The 26,861-nt window shown below is 42.0% G+C and overlaps 1 protein-coding gene across 1 annotated transcript in view; it reads right to left on the bottom strand.

The window, feature by feature from the left end:
• The window catches only part of CRY1 (cryptochrome circadian regulator 1), an 83,181-nt gene extending 69,862 nt beyond the window's left edge, over positions 1–13,319 (bottom strand). The window contains exon 1 of the mRNA XM_032346488.1: positions 12,688–13,319. Within this exon, the coding sequence (XP_032202379.1) occupies positions 12,688–12,845 (158 nt within the window). The 5' untranslated portion in view covers positions 12,846–13,319. The remainder of the gene's footprint in view (positions 1–12,687) is intronic.
• Positions 13,320–26,861: the final 13,542 nt, after the last annotated feature.

The following is a 26,861-nucleotide window of genomic DNA, read 5'->3' as shown; positions in this document are numbered from 1 at the left end:
ACTGAGATCTGGAATTTCGCCTTATATCAAAAGCTGCGAAATTAACATACATTTATGTATATGTTCTTTTTTTTTATGCATGCTTTTTCTAGAGAACTATCTGCCAATGTATCAGATATTAGAGGTTTTTTTGGTACTTCCCTTTTCATATTAGGACACTGACTCAAGAATCTCCAGAACTTCTCTTCTCTCAAACCAGTATTTCATACTCTCCTTCCTCCCACCTCCTCTCCCCCAATACACACACTAATCACTCTACTCCTAATTCTTCCTTCTCCTTCCCCCAGGGCTGTCTCTTCTGTGTGCTCCCAAGATTTGCATATTTCTACAGAGGTCCTATTTAACATTCTATATTCTAATTATTTGTCCTTTAATGGTGTGAAAGCTTCCTTATGGGCAGGAACCTTAACTTTCATCTTTGTATCCCCAGTGCCCTGTAAAACAGGCTCTTTTTTTTTTTTTTTTAAGATTTTATTTATTTGACAGAGATCACAAGTAGGCAGAGAGGCATGCAGAGAGAGGAGGAAGCAGGCTCTCTGTCGAGCAGAGAGTCCGATGTGGGGCTCCATCCCAGGACCCTGAGACCATGACCTGAGCCGAAGGCAGAGGCTTTAACCCACTGAGCCACCCAGGCGCCCCGTAAAACAGGCTCTTAATGAATGTTTCCTAAATGAATAAAATGAAGGGTAAGTGACCTACCCAAAACCAGTACCACTGCTACCCAGTAGGAGAGTAGGGATTAGAATCTAGAGAGCCAGATATTTTAAACTCACTTTAGTCTGTCATTCAAAGAACTCTACATTGGGGCCTCACTTCATCTATATATTTCCTATTTATTATCCTGTCTTGACTGTAAGTCTGGTGATGTGCCCAAAATCCACTTTCTTCAGCCAGTTCGGAATCTGTGCAACCAACTTATGTCTCACCTCTCCCATAAAAACTCTCTTCACCAATCCCTCAATCACTGCCCTCCTCTTCCACACCAGTGACACTCACAAAATCAGTAACCCCCTATATAATCTGATTTCTGATCTTAAAATGTCATTGCAGCTACTCACTCAAAGCTTACCAAAGGCTTTTATAACAATTAAAGTATAATTTCTAAAACAGTAAAACCATGATTCTCATAAAAATATTAAATGCATATATGGCAGAGATTTTATTTAATTCATTATAATAAAGGAACCAGTAAAATGTTAAAATTGGTTCAAATAAGAATTGGACATACAGAGTTTTACAATGCTCATGCTACAAAATTCATTTGCATGACATGAACAGGAATAATTTACATTGGTATGGACAGGAAACATTTGTTCTGTCACCAGTTTTTAAAATCTAAACTTTAAAAAAATTTATTTCAAGTCTAATTAAACATACAGTGTTATATCACTTTCAGGTGTACAATGTAATGATTTAACAATCCTATAAATTTCTCAGTGCTCATGAACATAAGTGTACTCTTAATTCCCTTTGTCTATTTCACCCACCTCTACACCCACCTCCCTCTGGCAAGCAACAATTTGTTCTCTGTAATTGAGTCTGTTTGGGGGTTTTGTGTTTTTTTTGAGATTTTATTTATTTATTTCAGAGAGAGAGAGAGCATAAGTGGGAAGAAGGTCAGAGGAAGAAGCGGATTCCCTGCGGAGCTGGGAGGCTGATGTGGGACTCAATCCTGAGACTCTCGGACCATGAACTGAGCCAAAAGCAGCTGCTCAACCAACTGAGCCACCCAGGCACACAAGTCTGCTTTTTTTGTTGGACTCTTTTTCCTTTGTTCATTTCTTAAATTCCACATATGAGTAAAATCGTATGGTATTTTTCTGCCTCTGACTGACTTATTTCACTTAGCATTATACTTTCTAGGTCCATCCATATTGTTACAAATGGCAAGATTTCATTATTTTTTATGGCTGAGTAAAATTCCACTGTGCGTGTGTGTCTGTGTGTGTGTACCACATCTCTTTTATCCATTTATCTTATCAATGGACACATGGGTTGATTCACGTCTTGGCTATTGCAAATAATCCTGCAACAAACACAGAGGTACACACATCTCTCTGAATGAATGTTTTCGTTTTCTTTGGGTAAATAACCAGTAGTGGAATTACTGGATCATATAGTTTTTGAAGAATCTCCATACTGTTTTCCACAGTGGCTGCACCAATTTGCATTCCAACCAATAGTGCACAAGGGTTCCTTTCTCTCCACACCTTCACCAACACTTGCTTCTTGTGTTTTGAATTTTAGACTTTCTGACAGGTGTGAGGTGATATCACATTGTGGTTTTGATTTGCATTTCCCTGATGATGAGTGATGTTGAGCATCTTCTCATGTACCTGTTGGCCATCTGTATGTCTTCTTTAGAAAACTGCCTATTCAGGTCCTCTGACCATTTTTTTTAATTGAATTGTTTGTTGAGTGTCGAGTGTGCAAATTCTTCATATATTTTGGATATTAACTCTTTATCAGATATATCACCTGCAAATATCTTCTTTCACAAACTGCCTTTTTGTTTTGCTTATAGTTTCCATCACCGTGCAAAAGCTTTTTATTTTTTATTTTTATCTTTTTAAAAAGATTTTATTTATGTATTTGGTAGAGAGAGAGAGAAAGAGAGAGAGAGAGATCACAAGTAGGCAGAGAGACAGGCAGAGGGTGAGGGGGAAGTAGGCTCCCTACTGAGCAGAGAGCCCAATGCAGGACTCAATCCCAGGACCCTGAGATCATGACTTGAGTCAAAGGCAGAGGTTTAACCCACTGAATCACCCAGGTGCCCCACAACAAGCTTTTTATTTTGGTGTAGTCCCAATAGTTTAATTTTGATTTTTTTCTCCTGCCTGAAGACACATTTAGAAAAATGTTTCTATTGTTGATGTCAAAGAAATTACTGTTTGTGCCAGGTATCTTACAGATTCACTCACAGTTAGGTCTTAAATCCATTTTGAGTTTATTTTTGTGCATAGTGTACAAAAGTAGTCCAGTTTCATTCCTTTTCATGTAGTTGTTCAATTTTCCCAGCACCGTAGTAAATTTCCTTCCCCCAGAGGTAGAATTTAGTGATTCATCACTTGCATATAACACCCAGTATTCAATCCATCAAGCGCCTTCCTTAATGCCCATCGCCATTTACCCCACCCCCCACCTAACTCCCCTCTAACAACCCACATTTCGTTTCCTATAGTTATGAGTTTCTTATGGTTTGTGTCTCTCTCTGATTTCATCTGATTTTATTTTTCCTCCCCTTCCCCTATGTTCACCAGTTTTGTTTCTTAAATTCCACATAAGAATGGAATCATATTTTTCTTTCTCTGACTTATTTTGCTTAGCATCATACCCTCTAGTTCCATCCACATCATTGCAAATGGCAAGATTTCATTCTTTTTGATGGCTGAGTAATATTCCACTGTGTGTATATTTGTATGTGTTCCATCCACATCATTGCAAATGTCAAGATTTTGGTTTTTGAATGGCTGCATAATATTCCATTGTATATATACACCACATCTTCTTTATCCACTCATCTGTTGATGGACATCTGGGCTCTTTCCATATTTTGGTTATTGTGGATATTGCTGCTATGAATATAGGGGTGCATGTGTCCCTTTGAATCACTATGTTTGTATCCTTTGGATAAATACCTAGTCGTGCAATTGCTGGGTTGTACAGTAGCCCTATTTTTAACTCTTTGAGGAACTTCCATACTGTTTTCCAGAGGAGCTGTACCAGTCTGCATTTCCACCAACAGTGTAAGAGGGTTCTTCTTTCTCCAAATCCTCACCAGCATTTGTTGCTCCTGAGTTGTTAATTTTAGCCATTCTGACTGTCCAGCACCACAACTTTTATCTACACTTTGCTACAGAGTTGTAAAGCAGTCTAGTCAATCAAGAACAAAAGAACATATCCCTAAATTAGAATAATGTAATTGCTGGAGGGACCTTTATATCCCAGAGGGTCTACCACTCAGCATTCATGACATGCAGTCATTTCTTCCATCTGTTTCCAAGTCACTGAGTATTCTTCCCACATAACTGTCAGAATTCATCCTAATCTGCCATCTTCAGCACAATGAAGAAAAATTCTTGCCACTTTTGGTTTCCATGATACTCACCTGGCTCTTCTTTCTACCTCTCTTCAGTCCTCTTCACCAGTTTCTATTCATCTTAAATATAGTAACCACCAAGATTTTGATGCACCTTATGCTACCCAGTATCACCAGTCGTGCTTCACCTATTAATTATATAGGAATTATTCCCATATCCAGTTCTAATGTCTATAATCCCTAAACTTGAACTTCTATTTTCTCCATTTCCCATGTTGATATCTTAGCAGTACCTCAGATTCAGCAATGACCTGGACAAAACTCATTCTTTCCTCATCTAAATATGATATATTCCTGTGTTCTCTAACTTAATAGCTAATTGTCAAGGAGGCACAAAGCATGTGAATCTTGCACTCTACTGCCTCTCTGAAACTGCCTTTTTGACAGTCACCTAAACTGTCCGGTGCACCTTTATAATCACTCTCTTGCATGTTCCCCTTTCTCACAGACTTTTCCCTAATTAAGGCCTATATTATCTTTCAGTGGACTATTGATAAAGCCTCCATACTGCTCTACTATCTCTTTCCTCTATCATTCACTCAACTGCCAAAGCATACTTCCTCAAACAGGAGTCCAAGTTTTTCTGACTTGGTCCCATCTTCTGATCTGAGTTCTTACATAATAGGCATCTGCTCTCTTAGGACATCTACCTACTTTCTACTCATTCTATTTCAGTTACTTCAGCCCAGATGAGTTGATTCCACCCATGAGGCACACAACTACAGCTCACATTGATGCTCACAATGACTGGTTCATAAATTGGTCCAAACAGAGCCACTGAAGTACCACAGACTTTTGCTGAGACTTCTGGGGCAGAGGCATATGCTTTTTACTACCTTAACTACCATTGTTATATTTCACCAGAAGGAAAGCCCGAGATGCCAACCCAGAATGAGTGAAGTTTGGAGATGCAAAGAGGGAAATTTGGTCCTGGTAACATCTTCTGAGCCCCAGCACTAACCTATGTCTGGAGCCATGTTCCCTTGGGCTGTTCAATTATATTTACCAATAAACTCTCTTTCTGCTTAAGCCTGTTTGAGCCAGGCAAAACCATCCAGAGTACTAAACAATACCTCTTGTCTTTTCACGCGCCATATTACTCAGTTACACCAACATCTATACCAGTATCAGAATACTGTGCCTTCCCTCATGTTATTTCCTTAGCTTGAAAACTTTCGCCCCTCATCCTCGATGGAATTCCTTCCCTCTATTCTGTGTTTATTAAGATTCATCTCATACTTCAAGCCTCAGTTCATATGCCTCAGTGAAGAAATCCTCTAAGGCTAGAAAAAGAAGCAAAGGACTAGATTACCCATGGATTTTAAACTATGTTACAGCTTTTGAACTTTAACCCAAGAAAAACAAATGTCAGTGAAGGATTTAAAAGAGTAAAGGACATGAACAGATAAGCAATTTCAAGGGATCACTCTGGTTGCTGTATACAGAATGAATTAGAGAAGGGCAAGGGGGACAATGGTTCATAAACTACTCAAATAATCTAGCCAAAAGGATGGTGGTATGGGCTAAACTGACAGTGGAGACAGAAGAATGTACTTCTGTGGTTATTTTTTTCTGAATAAATCCCTCTTTATACTGTAAACCTTCTGAGGGCAGAGAAATTATCTGACTTCCATTTAGCCACAGAAATTAACAAAGTGGTTGGCACACAGTATAAACTCAGCATTTGTTAAATGAATATATAATTGAGCAACTGGCCAAACGGTGTTATTATTTATGAAGATAGGACACACAGGAAAAGTCCTTTGTTTTTGAGATAGAGATAATAGAGAAGATGATCTTTGTGGTTTTTAATTTTTTTAGAGAGGGGGTTGGGGGTGGGCCAGAAGAGGAGGGAGAGAATAAAATCTCCTCCACACCCAGCATGGGGCCTGACACAGGGCTTCAACTCACAACCCTGAGATCATGACCTGAGCCAAAAATCAAGACTCAAATACTTAACCAACTTAGCCACCTAGGTGCCCCAATGATCTCTGTTTTGAACAAGGTGAGTTTAAGGTAATATAATACACACATTTTTAAAAGATTTTTATTTAACTATTTGACAGAGAGAGACACAGTGAGAGAGGAAACATAGGCAGGAGAAGTAGGAGCAGAAGCAGGCTCCCCACTGAACAGGGAGCCTGATGTGGGATCCCAGGACCCTGGGATCATGACCTGAGCCAATGGCAGTCACTTAATGACTGAGCCACCCAGGTGACCCTATAATACATTCAAATAGACAGGGAATCTATATATAATGGATGCATATCTGGGGATCAGGAGAGAGATATGAGCTGAAAATGCTGATTTGAATTCTGAGCAAACAGATGCTAACTGACTTTCTGAAGGTAAGACTGCCTAGGAATTATGTAAAATGAAAAAAGGATGATCAGAGACCTGAGGGGCATTTAAGAGCTGAACAGAAAAAGAGAAGTAAAGGAAGAACACTAATAGCTTGGCAGAAAAAAAAAAACAAAAAAACAAAAACAAGAGGGCCCTCTAACCAATGCAAGGGGAAGAAGAGGAAAGTATGGTCAAAAGTGTCAAACATGGTAAAAAGTCAAGGAATGAAAAGTTTAAAAGTATCCTTTGGATGAATACTGTCTTTGTGGAGTAGATGCAGTGGAACCCAGACTAAGAGTGGATTGAAGAAGGGTAAGTAGAAGATAAAAAAATGAAGTCAGCCAATATTAGACATCTTGTTCATTAAGTTTGGCTATATAAATAAATTGAGAAACAGAGTTACAGGAGAAGAACATACTCAAGGGTAGGTTTTCTTCCCCTGTTGGTTTTCTTGTTCTTATAGAACTGGGACTTATGCATGTTTAAGTGCTGACTGGAATAAACCAAAAAGAGGTTAAAGAAAGGATAAGAGAATAAATCATCAAAATGAGAGTGACTGTGTGTGTGTGTGTGAGAAAACATCATGCAGCACACCTTGAATATATACAATTTTTGTCAACTATACCCCAATAAAGCTGTTAAAAACATGAGTTTAAAATGGGGTATAGCTGAAAACACTGGTTTTGAATAAGGAAAGCAGTATCTCTTCTACTGAAATCAGACTATAGAAGGAAAGAATGGGTAAGGATGTAGGTACATTTATAGATTTGGTTACTAAAAATTAAGAGAATCTACATGTGATAATGTCAACTGTGTTTTAAACACATTGAAGTTTAAATGTCAAAAATAATTTCTTCACTAAAAATTATTTCTCTGAATTACGAGTTTAAGATACACATTAGCATCAAAGTTAAATGAAGTAACTATCACATTCCTAAATGCTAGACCTAACAAAGAAAATTTTAAGAATATTTATCAAATATCTACTTGTACAGGACACTGTTAAGACAGAGAGAGCTCTTTCCCCAAATATCTGTACAGCCTTGTCACCTCTCTTTCTTTAGGTCTCTGTTCTCACACTCTGCTTTATTTCTCTTCATTATACTTACCACCACCTGACATATTCTATTTGTTTTATTGCCTGTTTGTCCTCCTAGACTAGAAGGATCTCAAGGGGAGGGGCCTTCTCTTATTCACTGTTGTATCTCCAGTAACAAAATAGTGCCTGCCAAAAATATGAACGAAAAATAAATTTGTGTTTGAATGAAATGGTACCTTCTCTTCAGGAAAAAGAATTTCAATCTGTTAAATGAAGGAGAAATGAATATACAAGGACTATATCAATATTTACAAATTAAAGAAATATTTACTTCTTTTTAATGGTATTTAACGGTGATATAGGAAGCAATACCAAAAAATGACGTAAGAGTTCACAAGACTTTGAAATCCAGACAACATGATAAAAAATTTATTATGGAAAAGGCAGCATGTGGACTGGACCTTAAAGGGGTGGGTAGATTTTTAACTGTATAATTCTTTTTTTTAGTCTATTCAAAGAGTTGTACAACCATCACCTTCTAGAACAGTTTCATCACCTCAAAAAGAAACCCTATGCCCCTTAGCTACCACCTCCTAACTACCCAGTCAGCCCTAAGAAGCCACCAATCTACTTTCTGTCTCTACATATTTGCCTATTCTAGACATTTCATAGAAATATAATCAAATCATTTGTGAAATTTTGAGACTGGCTTCTTCAAATAGCATAATGTTTTTAAGGTTAATCCATGTTGTATCAGTACTTCATTTCTTTTTATGATTGAATATTACTCCATTGTATGGATATAACATATTTTAACCATTCATCAGTAGATGGCCATTCGGGTTGTTTCTACCCTTTGACTATTATGAATAACAGTAAATTATTAAAATAATAGTCCTATTAACATTCATATATAAGTTTTTGTGTGGTATAATTTTAATAATAGATAAGTAAGGGATAGAAATGAAATTTCTTTCTTAAGTAGGCTCCACCCCCAAAGTGGGGCTTGAACTCACAACCTTGAGATCAAGAGTGGCATGCTCTACCAACTGAGCCAGAACTGAAACATTTTGAATCATTCAATCCCAAATGTGACAAATTCAAGATAATATTTTCACTGATAAGGCAAAGTGAATTTTCATAAAAAGCTTAATTTATTCATGTCAAAGGACTGTCCTTTATTCTCCAAAAATGTCCTTCGAAATTTCTTTTTTTAAATGTTAAAGCATCCTTTTTAAATGAAATGATGGCAGTGTTGAAAGGTAATTTTGGGGGGTACCTGGGTGGCTCAGTTGGTTGGGTGTCTGACTCTTGATCTCAGCTCAGGTCTTGATCTCAGGGTTGTGAGCTCAAGCCCTGCACTGGGCTTCATGCTGGGCATGGAGCCTACTTAAAAAAAACAAAAACAAAAAACAAAAAAAGGTAGTTTTGTTAATTTACTTAGGTAAAATAAACTTCGTTAAATCTAATCCAAAAATCTAGGAAATTCTGTTGACTAAAGGAAATGGCATGAAGGTAAGAAGGTAGAAATCCACAAGACAGCCTGAATGCCAACTAAGGAGACTGCACATTATCCTATGGTCAATAAGGAAATGAATAAAGTTTTTTAAGTATAAAATAACTTCTTCTGGATATCATCTCATACAATGAACAGCAACTGAGTTACAACTATATAAAAAGCATGGAATTCAGTGCTATAAAAACAGACTAAATAATTTTTATAACTTAGTCTTTAGTAAAAGAAAAAAGTCTCTCTATTCATTATTTACATCTTTATCCATCTTTCAGAGAGGGCAATGCTTAGTAGTTAAAAATAATATTTTAAAAAGGAAAATATGGGAATTAAAAAAAGGAAAATATGGGATTACTCCTACTGTGCTTACAAGCTTTATTTCACTCATTTGACAATGTGAGTTGCTGGGTATATAAAGATATCATATAACCCCTATCCTACAGAAGCTTATAGTCTAGATTTTATAAATGTATCAAATACTCTAGAAGAAACTGACCGCAAACATGTAATTAGATATTATTCACCTAGGGTTTTCAATTTGGTAGCAAATAAAGAAAACACTTAACAGTCATATTTTAAGTGTTTCACATTTGTTACCTAACCTAATCCTCTTTAACAGTTTTATGAAAAAGTTATTATTACTATATTATTTTAGGATATTTATTAATACATTAAAATATATTACATTTATCTTTTGCCAGAATCAATGTTAATGACATCAATTCTGCTAACTGAGTGCTTTCAGTATACAGTTGCTATATCATTCCTATCAGCACACAAACATTCTGTAATTTTGCCAATCTCGAAAAAAAAAAATCCTCTCTTGAGTTCACATTCCAATCCAGGCCCCTCATCATTTTTCTGATCCCCTTCTATCAAAACTCCCTTAAAGAGCTATCTGTAGAAGTTGTCCCCCAAATTCTCTCCTCTCAGCCTCTTCGCCATTCCAGAAAGGCTCCGCCTCTGACACTACCAAAACCACTCAAGACTATAAATGACCTCAAAATCCTAAATAAGATTCTTAATTTTTTTTTAAAGATTTTATTAATTTATTAGACAGAGATCACAAGTAGGCAGAGAGGCAGGCAGAGAGAAAGGGGGGAAGCAGGCTCCCTGCTGAGCAGAGAGCCCGATGCGGGGCTCGATCCCAGGACCCTGGGATCATGACCCGAGCTGAAGGCAGAGGCTTTAACCCACTGAGCCACCCAGGCGCCCCTAAGATTCTTAATTTTTAGTCCTCATCTCACTTGACCTATCAGCAACACCTGACATAGATAAAGCACGCTCTTGGAAATACTTTCTTTACTTGGCCTCTAAGACACCATATTCTTCTGGGTTTTCTTCTCATATTACTAGATACTCCTTCTCAATCTCCTGTGCTAATTCTTCCACAGCTCCACAATTTCTACACATTAGAGTATCCAAGGCTCTGTCCTTGGACCTGCTCTGTTTTCTATCTACACCCACTTCCTTATGTTCTCACAAAGTCTCATGGCTCCACTAAAATTTAACAGGATAGGGATTTTTTTTTTAGCTATTTTTGTTAATGCTGAATGTCCTGAACCTAAAACAATGCCTGGCATGTAGTAGATGCATGACAAATATTTGTTCAACGAAAGGATGAATGAATAAATGGCTTTAAATATTATCTACAAACTGATGACTCTCCAATTTATACCTCCTATCTGGAGCTCTCTCCTGAACTCCTGATATATCCAACTGTCAAACAGCCATCTCTACTTGGATGTACAATAAACATTTCAAACTCAATGAGTCCAAAAGAGAATTCCAATCACCCTCCCATTGGCTTCTGCAAATGACTTCACTTTCTTTGCCATGTGCAGCTTTAGCCTAATTCCCCAAACCAACAATTCTGAAATAATTCCTAATTCCTTCTCTTTCTCTAATACACATATACAATCTGCCAAGAGAGACCACACGAGAGGGGGTAGGGTCGGAGGGAGAGGTAGACTCCCTGCTGAGCAGGAAGCCTGATGATGATGCGGGACTGGATCCTAGGACTCCAAGATCATGACCTGAGCCGAAGGCAGTCGTTTAACCAACTGAGCCACCCAGGAACCCAACATTATGGATTCTTCTTTCAAAATATACTCAGAATTTACTATTTCTCACTACATCCACCACTATCACTGTGGTACAAGCCACTACCATCTCTCACCTGGAAGAATGCAACAGCCTCCTCTTTCTTTGTCCACCTTCTCCTCCCAATCCAGAACTGTGATTAGAGATTACACCACTCCTCTGTTTATAATCCAGCAATCATTCCATCTTTGCTCTGAATAAAAGCCCAGATCTTGACAACTGCCTTATATTTATCTCTTTTCAGTCTGGCCCTGTTGTATCTCTGACCTCACCTACTACCACCACTATTTTGCTCCTTTTATATTACTTCTTTTGCTGTTTCTTCCAAAGGTTAAACTCATTTCCACTTCCCTGCCTTTTCCCTCACTGTTCCCCCAGCCTGAAATGCCTTTTCCCTAAGGTATCTGCAATCCATTACCTGTTTCATCAGTTTGTTTAACTGCTACCTTCTCTGAGTTTTCCCCAATCACCATATTTAAAACTGCAAGGAGGGACACCTAGGTGGCTCAGTCTGTTGAGCTGCATTCAGCTCAGGTCATGATCTTGGGATCCTGGTATGGAGCCCCAAGTTGGGCTCCCTGCTCAATGGGGAGTCTGCTTCTCTCTCTGCTCCTGCCCCAGGCTCCTGCTCGCTCACTCTCACTCTCTCAAATAAAAATCTTTAAAAATTAAACAAAACAAAAACTGCAAGGATAACCCCACCTCCATTGTATTGTATTCTTTATCCCCTATCGCTGCTCTGTATTTCTCTACACCTTTTATCACCAGCAACTCCTATATATCTGACTTTCTGGAACATGTGCTGGAAAAGGCTAAGAATTTTTGTTTCATTCACTGCGCTATCTCTGGTGTTTAAAGCAGTGCCTGGTATACAGCAGTGATCAATAAGCTATCTGTTAAACAAATGCTTTCATTTCCACCAGGGGGCCTAACAATCATCTAGCCTGGGATTTCAGGAAAAGATCATAAAGCTTCTCCAAAATTTTTTTCAGTGCTCTGATCCCTAGAAGGCTTTATACTTTGCCTAGAAAGAAAAACTGTATTTTCTCTTGTCAGCCACAAGGAGGAGTTGAGAGGAAGAGCTGAGCAAAGAGAAAACAGATGTTTCACTTGCTTTTCCTAGGCAACCCCGAGGTGGAAGAAAAGTGGATGTGGAGGCGCCTGTACTGAATGAAAGGTTTTCTGCACACTGTGAGTTACCTAGACACACACAAACGTAAACACGCAAAGCCGCGATCCTTTCGAACGCCACAAAGAGGCCAAGAAAAATCAACCCATCCACCGGGCACTGAGAACCGGGAGGGTGTTTCACTCCACCGCTAAGAATTCCCCATGAACGCAGGGGAAGAGTTCCCACTAGCGCAGAGGCACGTAACTCACACACGAAGGCCGACGTGGTCCAGGCTGCCGGGACTCTCCGGCCAGAGAACTATTAAATCAATTCCGTTTCCTATTCAAGGCACCTCTAATTCTGAAAATGGCTCGAGTACCGCGGTCCCAGGTCTTGAGTTCTCGGATTCGCCGACTGCAGGTCAAGTCCTGATTCATGCAGCCCCGAAATCCCCATTTCCCACGGGACTCCCGACTTACCGCCACCTGTTGATGCCCACATTGGAGGAGCCGGCGAACCAGGGGTCGAGGATGTAGACGCAGCGGATGGTGTTGGCGCCCTGAATGCACTCCTTCAGGGCGGGGTTGTCGTGAAGCCGGAGCCCCTTTCGGAACCAGTGCACGGCGTTCACCCCCATCCCGGGGGCGCGGCGGCGGCGGGCGTGTCCTCGCCCAGTTCCCCCACCGAGAAATTCAAGGAAGGAAGGGCCGGCTCATACCCGACACCTCTGCTTCCAGGGGAGCCGCCACACCCAAGGAGAGGGGAGAGGGCGGCGGACGGGGAAAAAAGGAAAAAATGAATCCGAGGAGGGGGCCGGAGGAGGAAGGGGCGCGGGACTCGCGGCTGGGAGATGAATGGAGGCTGCCGTCAGCGGAGTCCGGGTGTGACGCCCTTTAGGAGCCGGCGCCCGCAGCAACCGCCGGCACGAGGCGCATCGCTCCGAGGGCCTCGGAGCCCGGGGAGTGAGTACGTTCCACGAGCCCGGGCCGCCACGACGGCCCCGACCGGCCCCGGCAGCCCCAGGAGGTTCGTCACGGAAACCTCGCCCCACCGAGGCAGCCCCGGAGGCGAAAACGGCCCGCCTGAGGCGAGCCACCGAGAAGCATGAGAGGGGATCCAGCCACAGTCGACCACGCTGTCTCTCGGGCCGGGGAAGAGCAGTGAGCACGGAGGCTGTGGTCGAGGCCGCTGGACGGTTGCCGGCCGGTGACCGGTCCCGAGGCTGCCCGGGTGACTCCACTGCCACCGCCGCGTCAGCTGCCTCGGCCCCGCCCCCGGATCCTCATTGGAGCGCGCGCTCCCCACGTGACCCCCGGCACCTCACGTTTCTGAAGTGTGTTTACTACAGCGTCTCTGACTGAGGAATCCGCTCGCGATGCAGTCGCTCCTAGGGGGCGGCAGCTGCTTGGTCTCAAAGCCGTCGACCCTCGCTAAGACTCTAAACTCCCTTCCTCTGCCCTTTTTCTTCGCCGACTGGTCGCCTACAAGCTCGCCCGGCGACCGCAGGCCCCATGTGAGGGAAGCCTTAGCCCCGCCTCTGGAGGCCGTGAGCATCCCCTATTGGCTGAGACTTTCTGAGACCCGGATGAGCACGGGGCTGCAGGGAGCTCGCGGGCGCGCGCTCGGCTGAGATGGCGCGCGTGCGCTCTCGCTACGTTCCAGAGGGAAGGAGGGCGCGGCCGGCGGGCTGGAGCGCGCGGCCGGCGATCTGGAGCGCGCTCTGGGATTCCTCCTGTGGCGTTCCGGGAAGGCCTGGATGCAGCCGGGTGCCATCCAGTAGTCGGCGAGGGAGTTCGGCGGGGAATGAGCGCGGGATGGGTTGAAAGGAGAGAAGAAAGCTCCTCAGACTTCAAGCCCAGCTCTGTGCTTAAGTGCAGCTTTGGCTAAAGAGCCCGACTTTGGAGTGTGTGGAGCTCGCGCTCCCCCCCGCCCCCGCCATTCTTCCGGCCCTCGTGGTGTGGCTCCCTCGGACGAGTTCTGGGGAGTAGGGATAATGGCATGGCAGGTGCCAGGCACCTGGAATTCCTTAATTCTATGTATGTATCTTCAAGCTGTCAGCCGTGATTTCTCATCCTTAGTGTGGTAGAGCGACAGTGAAGTATCAGGCCGGGTCATTCCTTTCGACATGTGTGATGCCCTTTTATTGATTAAGCGATTACCGAATGAGCCAGGCACTGCTCAAAGTGCTCGAGGCACAGGAGAGAAATAGACAAAAATCTCTGCCCCGGTGGAATTTACAATACATCTCTTAACCTTCAAACGTACTATTTTTTTCCTTTATAAAACGTTCTTCTTTGGAATGTGCTATTCACCATAGCAACCTTTGAGCTACCTAGTATATTTCTATACATCCTTTTAGACTCAGATGAACGTGCTACCTAATTTGTGAAAATACCCCTGTCATCCAGAGCAGATTTAGGACGTACACCCCTCTCTCCAGGTGTGTCTCTGAAACATTAACATAATGTGGTGAAGATTAAATGAAAACTACCTACTTTGATTCCTAGAGTGAAGTGGGTGTTCAATAATAGTGTTTATTATCATAATAATGTGTCTCTGATTTCCTCTCAAGGACAGGGTGGCTGTCCAGCTTGTTTTCTGAATCATCAATACCCAGTTTAGAGCCTGACACATATGCATTGCAATGTTCATTGAAAGAATTAGTGAATGAATGAATGCTCTCTGCCACCAAGGTTAAAAGGAGGGAAGTTATGGCAATTGTTATGGGTTGAGTTGTGTCCTTCTAAAATTCATATAACCCCCAGTACCTGTGAATGTGCCCTTACTTGGAAATAAGGTCTTTGCAGATGATCGAGTTAAGATGATGTCATTAGGGTGGGCCCTAATCCAATATGACTAGTGTACTTACAAATTTAGAAATTTGGACACAGAGACAGACTCACAGACAAAGAGAATGCCATGTGAAGATTGGAATCATGCTACCATAAGCCAAGAACAATTCAAAGCTAGGAGAGTGACCTGGAACAGATCCTTCCCTAGCACCTTCAGAGGGGGCATGACCCTCCCAACACTTTGATTTCAGATTTCCAGCCTCCAGAATGATGAGACAATAAATTCCTGTTGTTCTAAGTCACTCATTTTGTGGCACTTTGTTATAGCAGCTCTAGCAAACTAATACAACAATACTGTAAATTCAATCATCTAGTCAGCCAATATCTGGATAGTCTTCTCTAACCCTGCTTCTATGGTCATAAAAAAGGCATAGCATCCCTTCCTTGATTTTTTAAGAGCATTTAAAGTTATATATACGAAAACACTTTGTTCACTATAAAGTATTAAATATTTGTTATTTTTATCAGTGGAGATGAGCCTTGGGTGATTACTACTCTGAAGGATCCATCCTCTATGCATAGGATGTGCACACAGAGCTGTGCCCTCACTTGGATTGCCTCGTTCTCCGGGGTCTATTGTATTTTTTAAAATACAGTGTTTTGTGTTTCATTTTAGGCAGTTTTAAAGTAAGTAGATTATGCCTAAAGACATAAGAATTATTTTCAAGCAATCAGATGAAATTAGAATGGAGAGAGAATATCGATTTGTGTAGAATGGACTTATGTTTGCCAATTGTTCATTTAATAAAGACGGATTTTTTTTTTTTCTAACAGGCAGCTGTGTGTGGGTGTGTGTGTAACTTTCATTTACACAGAAAAGTACTGATTGATTTTAAAAATGTCAGTACCATCAACTGTGCATTCCTCAAAGACTAAGGGTTTTTATGACACACAGGTGGTTACTTTAATGTAGCTATTACAGGGAAGGAGTAACCATTTTATAACTACTGTGATTTATTGAGCACCTACTATGTGCCACGCACGTTGGGTTATTATTAGCCCTCATAATAATCTTCTGAGGCAACTTATTATTTATTAATTTATGCCTGCTTTCCTGATGAAGACATTAAAGCTCAGAAATACGAACAACTAGTTAAACAAGATGAAAAACCAAGACTGTTTCAGAATCCAAACTCCTTGTTTATGTATATTATCCCTCATTGATATCACCACTCCCCTTCTTTTTCAGAGTGAGTATTTATGTTTAAAGGGGTAGAGCATTGTCAGAAATGTGCGAAGTTCTGGTTGGCTCCAATATCATGGGGTAGAAAGAGTATGGGATTAAGAAGAAGAGACTAGGTAATTACCTCAGCTAGCCAGTAATTAGTTGGTGATCTCAAACTAGTCACTTATGCTTTCTTAGACTGATTAATTAATCTATAAAACCAGCAGATTGGACCAGATGATTTCTAAGCTTTTTCTACTATGTAAAAATGCTAGACCTCTATGAGCACAACCTGACACAGATTCAAAAACACCTACCAAGAGTCCTGTTAGACTTTTTAACCGCCAACAATGTTAGATCAATACCTCTTCAATTTCATGAGCACACTTGACAAAAGTGTGTAAGCCTCTAAAGTGAAGACTTGTAGTCTCTCATGACCCCATCTGGCAGAGGTGATCTGAGGATATGTTCCCAAAACACAAATAATGAAGGAGTAGAGTATATGTTCAGCTCATTCAGTTACAACCACACCTCTCCAATGAGGTCTGAATCCCACCCTTGGAAAAGACCCCTGACACTCTTCCAAATTTGTCCTTTTTTAGGTACTCTCCCTCAGGCCTGGGGTATTCATCATGGTCCCCTCCCTGCCCCATTATCATTAATTATAAATTCCCAGTGATAATTAATAAATTTTTAATGAAACATTCCTTGTTGGATTTACTGTGTGGTTTTTGTCTCCTCATTGGACACTGACTGATACAATCTGTTGACCAATTGAGTCCACACACAGATGTACCTGTGAACAGTTTTCTTGGTTGGTCTTACCCCCTTTTTGTTGCCCAAATGCATTTAGAAAGTGTAAATAGTTACAAATGTGGCAACATGATATTGTGAAATATCAGCCAACATTTCTACGCCACAGATCTTTTTTTGTCCTGTGATCATTCCCATTCCGATCATTGGATGTGAGTCCCCTGTTGCCTCAGAGGGGCAGAAGTTGAGGACAAAGGTAGTCCAGTGTTTTTGTTCTAAATTCAAGGGCTTAGTTAGATAAAGATGTAAATCAGGAAGAATTTGTTGTTCTCCTCTTCTCTCCCCAACACTATACAAAAATTCTTTAAGCTGACATGGGCTATGGGTATAAGGAAAATTAGACAGATATGCACTGATCTTTCTGAAACAAGAAGATAGTATTTCACCTATCCTTGTCTAGATTTAGCTCCAGATTCCTAGATGAGCTTAGGGTGTTCAGAGAGTAGAAGACATTTATGCCAACTTCCCATTTGAGATCTGGAGGCTGACCCTCATGGAGTCCCTGTATCATTTTACTGGGGCCCAGAACAAAAGCCTATGAAGGATGCCACTGGTCAGAGAGGGCCTGGAAAGCCCTGCTAAGCCTCCTAACTGGCTAAGAGAACAGCTAGATTTTTCTACATGTTCCTTCCTCCTCAGGGGACTGCAAAGGTTAGCTGAAATAGAAAATCATCTAAGGGGTTTTGGGAGAGGGGACAGTATTACACAAAATGTCATGAGAGGTTATAACCTGGGGCACCTGGGTGGCTCAGTCAGTTAAGCATCTGCCTTCGGCTCAGGTCCTGGGATGGAGCCAGAGTTGGGCTCCCTGCTCAACAGGAAGTCTGCTTCTCCCTCTCCCTCTGTGTGTGATTTCTCTTTCTCCCTCTCTATCTCAAATAAATAAAATTAAAAAGAAAGAAAGAAAAGGAAAGAAAGAAAGGAAGGAAGGAAGAAAGGTTATAACCAACAACCAAATGGGGACTTGGGCATCTCAACGGATGCCATCCTAGAGAGACAGCAACACCTGAGGCCAGCACAGGATCACACATTCAGTAGATGGCAGTGTAGACAAGCGAGGAATGACAGCCTGGTCACAGGCTTCCTTCTAAAGATGTGATGATCCTTAAACATCTGGGAACTTAAATGCTACCCTGAAGGTAAGCTGAGGAAAGGAAATGATTTTTCACAGTTGACTGAGTTGGGATGACAGGAAAATTCTAAAATGACCAAGAAACTAACCCAGTTTTCAACCAGGGTGTAGGTTGAGATATTAAGACAGAAACTAAGTTTAGCTATAGAAAATAGGACCCCTAGGAACTCTCTAGAGAACATACGCATAAATGACCAGTATTATTAACTCAAGACAGAAGAAGAAAGAACAAGGTAGAGGAAGAAAAGTATACATGCTGGTGTGAGACCAGCGACTGCCCCGCCTGCTTCTTACTTCGCTGACCCAACCTCTCGGAATTCCTGGAAAGCAAAGAAGTCGCTTGGGGCTGGTCATGCCACCTGGTGGCTAGCGCAAGAAGTACAAGCAGTTCCACAAAAATCCATACAATATATCCAAAAAAAAAATCACCACTCTGCAAAGAGCTACTGTTAAGATGGGATCAGGAGGGAGACAAACCATAAGAGACTCTTAATCTCACAAAACAAACTGAGGGTTGCTGGGGGGTGAGGGGGGTAGCAGGATAGTGTGGCTGGGTTATGGACATTGAGGAGGGTATGTGCTATGGTGGATGCTGTGAAATGTGCAAGCCTGATTATTCACAGACCTGTTACCCCTGGGGCAAATAATACATCATATATTATTTTTTTTAAAAAGCTACTGTTAAAACAATAAGGTTTGTGGAAAGCATTCAGTTGAGACAGACCCCTTAAAATGTATACAACTTAATAATGGCATCGTTAACAAAAAATAACCATCCTAATAAATTAGCAGTACAATTAAAAAGACAAGTTCAATCACCAATAAAGAAATAAGTAATTAATAAAGGGCTTTACCTTTAAAAAATGTAGGTAACTTCATGGAAAGGGTATATGAACAGGTTGAGGCTATTAATTCCATAAATAAAAATCAGGTAGGATTCCAACTCTAAGACAGGGAACATGGCCAAATCACAAGAAGAAAGTAATACAGGATGAATTACGGGTATTCTACACAGCACTGTATCCCTCAGCAGCTCGGCAGTTCGCTGTGTTCAGCGGTGTGCACCCACTTTGACATTCAGCTGTTGTTACTTAGTGGAACAAAACATTAAGCTATTGGGTAAAACTGCAAATGAATCAACACAACTTTTGCCTTTTTCCGACATCATTTCCCTATTAACCAATCACAGACAGACTAATTTGCATATCAGAAACCCCTGTAGCAGAAGAGCTTGTAAGTCACTTTCCCTTCCCAGGTCTCAATGGGACCTTGACCTGCAGAGCAAACTGTATCCAGTTTCCAGCAGTCGCCCACGCTGACCACCATGCTCACATTTCCTCCAGTCTTCAAAACCTAATCCCACCTCAAGCAAGCTCTTTCTAATTCTTACTTAGCTGTTGTGACTCTCAGTTCACAAAGATCATTTTCTATAAATTAGCTTAGGGGCGCCTGGGTGGCTCGGTGGGTTAAAGCCTCTGCCTTCTGCTCGGTTTATGATCCTAGGGTCCTGGGATGGAGCCCCACATCAGGCTCTCTGCTCAGCAGGGAGCCTGCTTCCTCCTCTCTCTCTGCCTTCCCCTCTGCCTACTTGTGATCTCTGTGTCAAATAAATAAATAAAATCTTTAAAAAATAAAAAAATAATAATAAAATAAATTAGCTTAAGGGGGTCCTGGGTGGCTCAGTCAGTTAAGCATCTGCCTTCAGCTCAGGTCATGATACTGGGTCCTGGGATTAAGCCCCAGGTTTGGGTTCCTGCTCAGGGCGGAACCTGCTTCTCCCTCTCCCTCTGCCCCTTCCCTCTCTAGTGCTCTTTATTTCTCTCTCTCTCTCTCAAACAGATAAATTAAATCTTTTTAAAAAAATAATAAATCAACTTAATTTTACCTGTCATATTCTGCCAAGTCAGCAGAAAATCCATCCTAGTCATTCTTAGAGTTTTCCTCTCACTTCCTGGGAGCCCTGTCAAGATATGTAGCCTCAAGCAGTGGGGCCCATATTTTGGGAGCCCTCAGTTGTCTATCCATACTCTGGCCTCTGCATCTCTACAGAGATGGCTAATGTCTCTCACATGGTCCCTTCAGATTCGGGTGCCATCTGCTGATGACAACAGGGCATTGGGCACAAGGCTGCCCTAATAAACACAATCCTCCCTCAACTGCCTGTTACAAATACAGGCAACATGGGGACTGGGCTGCTCTCTGTCCCTTGACCTGGGGAAGGCAGGGAGCAAGAGCCACCAGTAGCCTTCCAGATGATTGCCCAAGAAAGAGGAGGCCTCCTCCAGCCCCCCACCTTCAAGGATCCAGTCCGTCACTGGACTGGAGCTGAGGGTGCAAATGGATGTGGTAGGTAGCCCAGCTATGTTCCTACTTGATACTGGGGGCACCTATTTGGTCTTGACTTCCTTCTCTGGAACCCACTCCTCTAAAATTTACACCATCATGGGAGTGTCTGGCTTACCATCAACAATGCACTGATCCCCTGTTCTACATGTGGGAGGGACAAGCATTTACCCATAGATCCCTAACTGTGCCTGAATGTCCCCGCCCTATACTAGGCAGAGACCTCTTACAAAAATGGAGGGCTGAAGTCATTTTCGGGCCTTATACTGAAAACTGTCTTTGGAACCTGCTGGGGTTCTCTTAACATCACCTTTACCCATTCCAACACAAATACAAAAAGGCTGGGATTCCCTAGTAAACCCAAACATCTGGGATCAGGGAATCCCTGGAAGAGGACTGTCAACCACAACCATTATGGTTCAACCTAAGGACCCCCATTACGACCCTCACAAAAAACAATACCCTCCCAAACCTGAAGCTAAACAGCCCATAATCATGGACTTCTTCTCCTCACAAGCTCACCCTGCAACACTCCCATCCTAGCAGTTAAAAAAAGGACACTCCCACCCTGCAACACTCCCATCCTAGCAGTTCCATTGGACACCCCCGAACGGAAACGAGCCATAATGAACCCATCCAAACCCATACCAGCAAACTGCTGATAAGCAGAGGAGGACCTGCATAGGTCTAACAGGCTGCTGCAGAGTCTGGATTCCCAGCTATGGACTTTTTGCCCAACCTCTTCATAAGGTTCTAAAAGGTAGATCAGACTCCACTCCCCTTAATTGGAGACCTTCGCAACAGTCAACCATGGATGATTTAAAGAGCCTCTTAAGGGCACCTGAGTGGCTCAATCAGTTGAGGGTCTGCCTTCAGTTTGGGTCATGATATCATTGGGGTCATGATCTCAGGCTCCGCCTCTGCTCAGTGGGCGTCTCCTTCTCCCTGTTTCTCTCCCTTTATGCTTCCCCCTCATCTCTCAGATAGATAGATAGAATATTAAAAAATAATAATAAATAACAAGCTTCTTAAGCAGGGCCACTGTTATTGATCTAACCCAATCCAGACCAAACTGTCCAATTTTATGCCCAGGAAAATGAGGACGTTTCCGTTCGGGGGTGTCTCCCAGAGGCTATGGTAACTCCCAGGTAGGACACCTGCTGCTGTATCCATTGAGCTTTGGATTTGGATACATCGAGACTTTTTTGCCAAAAAGTTTAGGGTTTGGACAGGTTGTAAGTCTTGTAAATCCTTAGAGAGGGCTTGGCCAGACTGATGGGGTCATCCCTAAATCCCTTTGGGCGTACAGTCCATGTAAGTTGTTGGGTAGGCCCACAACGGGGTTTCCATTCAAATGCAACAGAAAAAAAAATGCCCTTGGCATTTTAACACAAAAACTTGGGATCACTCCCTAACCCAAGCTCTGAAGGTGTCACTGTTAATCTTGGGGGTGACCAGAATCTGCTTTATCCCTCCTCTCTCATGCCTATCTACCTCTTCCAAGCCCTGTTCTAAGCACCAGAGATACAAGAGTGAGCAAGCAGGGCCCTCTGTCCCCTGCGGAGCTGCCATGTTGTACAGAAACATTTGGCCCAAAATGGCATCTGTTAGGCCAAGTCACCAGACCTGGGGCTTAATTCCTAACCTAACTGCAGTTTCAACCTCCAGAAATGTATACCTACAGAGGGGAGTCATGCGTTTTCTTATCAGCACCAAGGAGATCATCAGTCAACCCCCTGCCCCCACCAAGGGAAGCTTGAGGGTAGTCACCGTATAAAATGCCCTAGCTTTCTGCCTAAGGAACGGTGACCTTGCCTGAAACAATCCTTTCTTTTCTTTTGCTAATAACTTTCTGGTCCCACCCTCCTTCCTATCAAAACCCTCCGTTTTGCACAAATCCACAGACATCCCCTCTGCTCCTTTTGCACAAATCCACAGACATCCCCTCTGCTCGTTAGGAGGGATGCTGCCAATCCCAGAATGGCTTAAGAAAGATCTTCATATTTGCTGGGCTGAATTTTTGTTCTTGAACAACAGTGGTAACTGCAACACCACATGTAAGCCCCAAAGAAATTCTAGTAATTACTGATAAATGGAAGGGTAATGCTAACGAGACTTATCAAGGATAAACGAGACATTTTGAAATGAGAAAAAATAATACTGGTAACAATAATAATAGCATTGGTACTCATCAAGTGCTTTTCCTCTTATTTTTTTTAAAGATTTTAATTTATTTTGATATGCCCCCCCCCAATAATGGATCCGTGATTAAAGGAGCTAGACTGATATAAAGCGAAGGTCAAGCAAAGCTTTATTCCACACCAAGCATCAAGAATCAGACTGAACGTTGGGGGCCGTACCTCTTACAGGAGAGGGTGAACTTTCTCTGTTTCAAGGACTCGCTTTTAAGGGCAAAGGCCATGTGGTTGGGCCTAGCCATGCACAGGTGGCCCATGAGATTGTAACACACAGAGGAGACTCCACAGTCATGTTAGGCCACACATAAGTGACCAATTGAATTACAATTTACCCTATAGTAGACATTTGACCTACCCTATCACCTTGGTTAGAATTGGCACCGAAAAGGCTCCCAAAGGGTGGGGCCCATACTCCTTGGTAGCTAGGGAGACAGTATGCATCCTGCCACTGATCAGATGTCTCCTCCTGGCCTGATCCACCCTTGAATCTGGGCTTTGTTACCTGGGGCTGGTTTCCGGGACTTGTTTTTAAGTAATTCCCCTGGGGGAAGGGGAGCAGGGACAGTTTAAGGGTCTGAGGGGTTAGAAGCCGAGGGTGGTGGGAGTTTGGGGGAACCTGGTGGTGGGTATTAGAGAGGGCACGGATTGCATGGAGCACTGGGTGTGGTGCAAAAATAATGAATACTGTTACGCTGAAAATAAATGAATTAATTTAAAAAAATAGGGGTTAAACAAAAAGGTTTTTGTTTAATGGGTGGATGCCGCTGGCTAAATAGGTCCTTACAATATGAGAGTGTGAGAGCATGAAAGAGAGAGCGCACAAGTAGGGAGGAGGGGTCAAGGAAGACACAGACACTCCGCTGAGCAGGGAGCCTGATGCGGGGCTTGATCCCAGGAACCTGGAATCATGATCTGAGCTAAAGTAGCCGCTTAACTGACTGAGCCACACAGACGCCCTTGCATCTTCTCTTAGATACATGTGCACTGTCACGTGCTTGGTTCTGAATTTCGGGAACCACCTTTTCTGCTCTTGTCCCTCTGGCTTCCAGAGAATTTAGCCAGAGAATTTAGATAAAGGATAGTTGAAAAAAAGGCAGGCAGGGATAAGGGCCCTTGCTCTAAGAAGGAAGCACTTTTTTTTTTTCCAAAAGAATTTATTTGTTTACTTGACAGAGAGATCACAAGTAGGCAGTGAGGCAGGCAGAGAGAGGAGGAGGCAGGCTTCCTGCCCAGCAGAGACCCAGACTTTCCGTAGATAGGTCAATGGTTGCCATCTCCAGAAATCTTTAAGTCCTCACTAAATCTAAAATTCTCAAATCTTAAATTTCAAGACGCATTATTTCTTTTTGAATTGTAGAGATTAGCCTTTCAATTTCAGTTCAAGTCCACGTTATAAAGGGTTTTGGTGGCACAATTATGTGCCAGACTGGTGCTGGGCATTGGGAATGTAACTGGACATACACAAAGCCTTCCCCCTGGTGGAGCTATGGGGAAGACCACATTGAAAAGAAATCCCAGTCCAGATGTGGGTCCCACCCAAGAGGAAGTTTATTAGAATATGGGAGCCTATAAAGAAAGGAGTTAAGCCAAGTGGAACTGAAACTAAGATCTAAGGCTAAAGGTGGGAATGGGGGAGGGGAGGGGAGGGGCAGAAGAAACACCAGAGTAAAGGTCTGGCACGGAGAGCAAACCGGAAGTGAAAGGCCCCAGGGCAGCAGCACGGGCTAGACAGGGAACAGTAAAAAGGAAGCTCCAGACAGAAAGATAAAGCAGAACAGCAAAGGCCACATTTCAGAAATGAATTTTCTGGCAGAAAATTGTTACCAGTGGCTATCAATGGCTCTCAAGTCTGCCTGTACTAGGCAAGGACTAGGGATACTTGGGCTAACAGGAAGTCAGAAGTAACATCTTTCCATGTAGCATGAGATGAGACCCTACCAATTCCCCCACTACCACCACCGCATTGGGAGGAAGGATGGAGGTCACTGTAAATCAAGGACAGGGTTTGGAAGAGTAGAGGCTCCATGCCTTGAGCCACTGTCACCATTATGCCTCTCCTCGCAAGGATACACTTCTTGATGTCCCATCAGCTTTCCCCCTCTCTCACTACACACAGAGGACACTGTCTTTCCATCCAGGCAGGGTCTCCTCCTCCACTCCTGCTTGACACAGAACCAGCCTCAAGGTGATCCTGGGCATCTTTCCCGCCTTGAAGCAAACACATGTCATTGGTAAAGACTTAAAGACTGTTCAGATAGCAGATAAAAATGTTAAAATAATGCCCAATTCAATCAAACAGTGAAAAGATGAGTTGAATTCACTGAAGCACCATGGCGGGGAGGGAGTGGAGGAATTGGGTTGGGGATTCAAATAAAGGCCAAAAATTAGATAATTGTGTAACTCAAACCCAGAAGGCGGGTTTAGCAATGCCAACCATTTCCATTGGAAAGTTTTGGGCTTAACGTCCCCCGTTGGAATAAGTGACTAATTTTTTTAAAAGGCGAGTACATCTATTTTTGGTGCTGGAAAAATAACTCGGGAATTCAGATCCTGCCTTGGGCCAGAAATCTCTGGCAAGAAATCAGTGCAACTTGCTTGGGATAGGAACATCAACTCATTTTGAGATGATCTAACTGTTCCCTTCATCTAGTACGTGTACGTATTTTAGCCTTGGGAAGATTTAATTTAAATGTAAAAATCAAGAGACTAAATCCACACTATGGTATTAAATTTAGGAACAACAGTCTGTGTATATTTGGTATTCACAGTATTTATAATGCTTAAAATAATTGGGTATATGAGAATATCTCAGAGATTAGCCTTCTGATTCCAACTTGAAATGTACAATGGAGTAATTGACTTTAGATTTGTAGTTTATTGATGAAAGGGTGTAAGAGGATTTTATGGTTTGCAAGCAGTATAGTATTGGAGTATCTCAAGAGATTTCTTATAGTTATAAATTTAGTTTAGTTTGTAAGTACTTGAGAGTGTTTTACTTAGTGTTTGAGTAGGTGACGAATGTACTTAAGAAGAAAACTGAATATGTTAAATTTATTAATGCAGTTTAAAACATTTAAGGGAAATTTAATTAAACTAAGCTTGTAAACATAACTGGTTGAAGGATTTTAGTTTGTTCAACCTGACTATATTAATCAAAGCTCCCTCATTAAAATATACTAGGCTTTTTTTACGGTAATAAAATTTGTATGTCAAACCTAAAAGCTTAAGGGAAACTGGATTTAAAATTTTACTGTTTAAGACAAAGCATGAGAGACTGGACTCTGAGAAACAAGCTGAGGGTTTTGGAGGGGAGAGGGGTGAGTATTAAGGAGGGCACGTATTGCCTGGAGCACTGGGTGTGGTGCATAAACAATGAATCTTGGGACACGGAAAAAACAAAATGAAATTAGAAAAAAAAAAAAAAAAGAAATGCTTATGTGTGATCAGCCTAAACTGAGAGCCAGAACAATATTAAGTTCTCAATAAATATTTGCTAAAGTAAAAAAAGTTTTTTTCGTTTAAAAAAATTGAATATAGGCTTAAAAATAATCTTTTCTGTACACGTCACCAACCTTCCACCTCCCCTCTTCCATGGATACCAAGCTAAAAGAACAGTCTTGTAATTGTTTCCCTAAGAACTTCTACTCTTTGCAAGACTGGGGAAAAAGGGGGAAAGAGGGTGAAAGTTCCCAGCTGGATGAAATCCCAAGAGTTCAGGAGAAGAAAATGAGCGTGGAGAGGGGAAGAGAGCTTCGAAGACCAAGAGGACAATCTAACTGCATTAGCTTTTCCTACAGAGCCACCTATGCACAAGAAACACATCTATGCCCCTTTCTCTGCTGAGGGCTCTGGTCAATAATGTGACAGTATTGTTTTCCACAATTTTCAGTTCAAATGCAGTTTATTTTAGCTACTGTATGAATGAAATAGGCTTGGGGAACTAACTGTTGACAAAATTGTTTTGATTGAAATGAAATTCCACGAACATTTTAGGTCTTTTATTTTATTTATTTTTTTATTTTTAAAGAGTTTATTTATTTATTTGACAGAGATCCCAAGTAGGCAGAGAGGTAGGCAAGAGAGGGGGGTGGGAAGAAGGCTCCCCGCCAAGCAGAGAACCCAATGCGGGGCTCAATCCCAGGACTCCAGG

This window comes from Mustela erminea, chromosome 6, assembly GCF_009829155.1.
Source record: "Mustela erminea isolate mMusErm1 chromosome 6, mMusErm1.Pri, whole genome shotgun sequence".
NCBI classification, from domain to species: Eukaryota; Metazoa; Chordata; class Mammalia; order Carnivora; family Mustelidae; genus Mustela; species Mustela erminea.
This window is presented reverse-complemented; position numbering and strand designations above follow the sequence as displayed.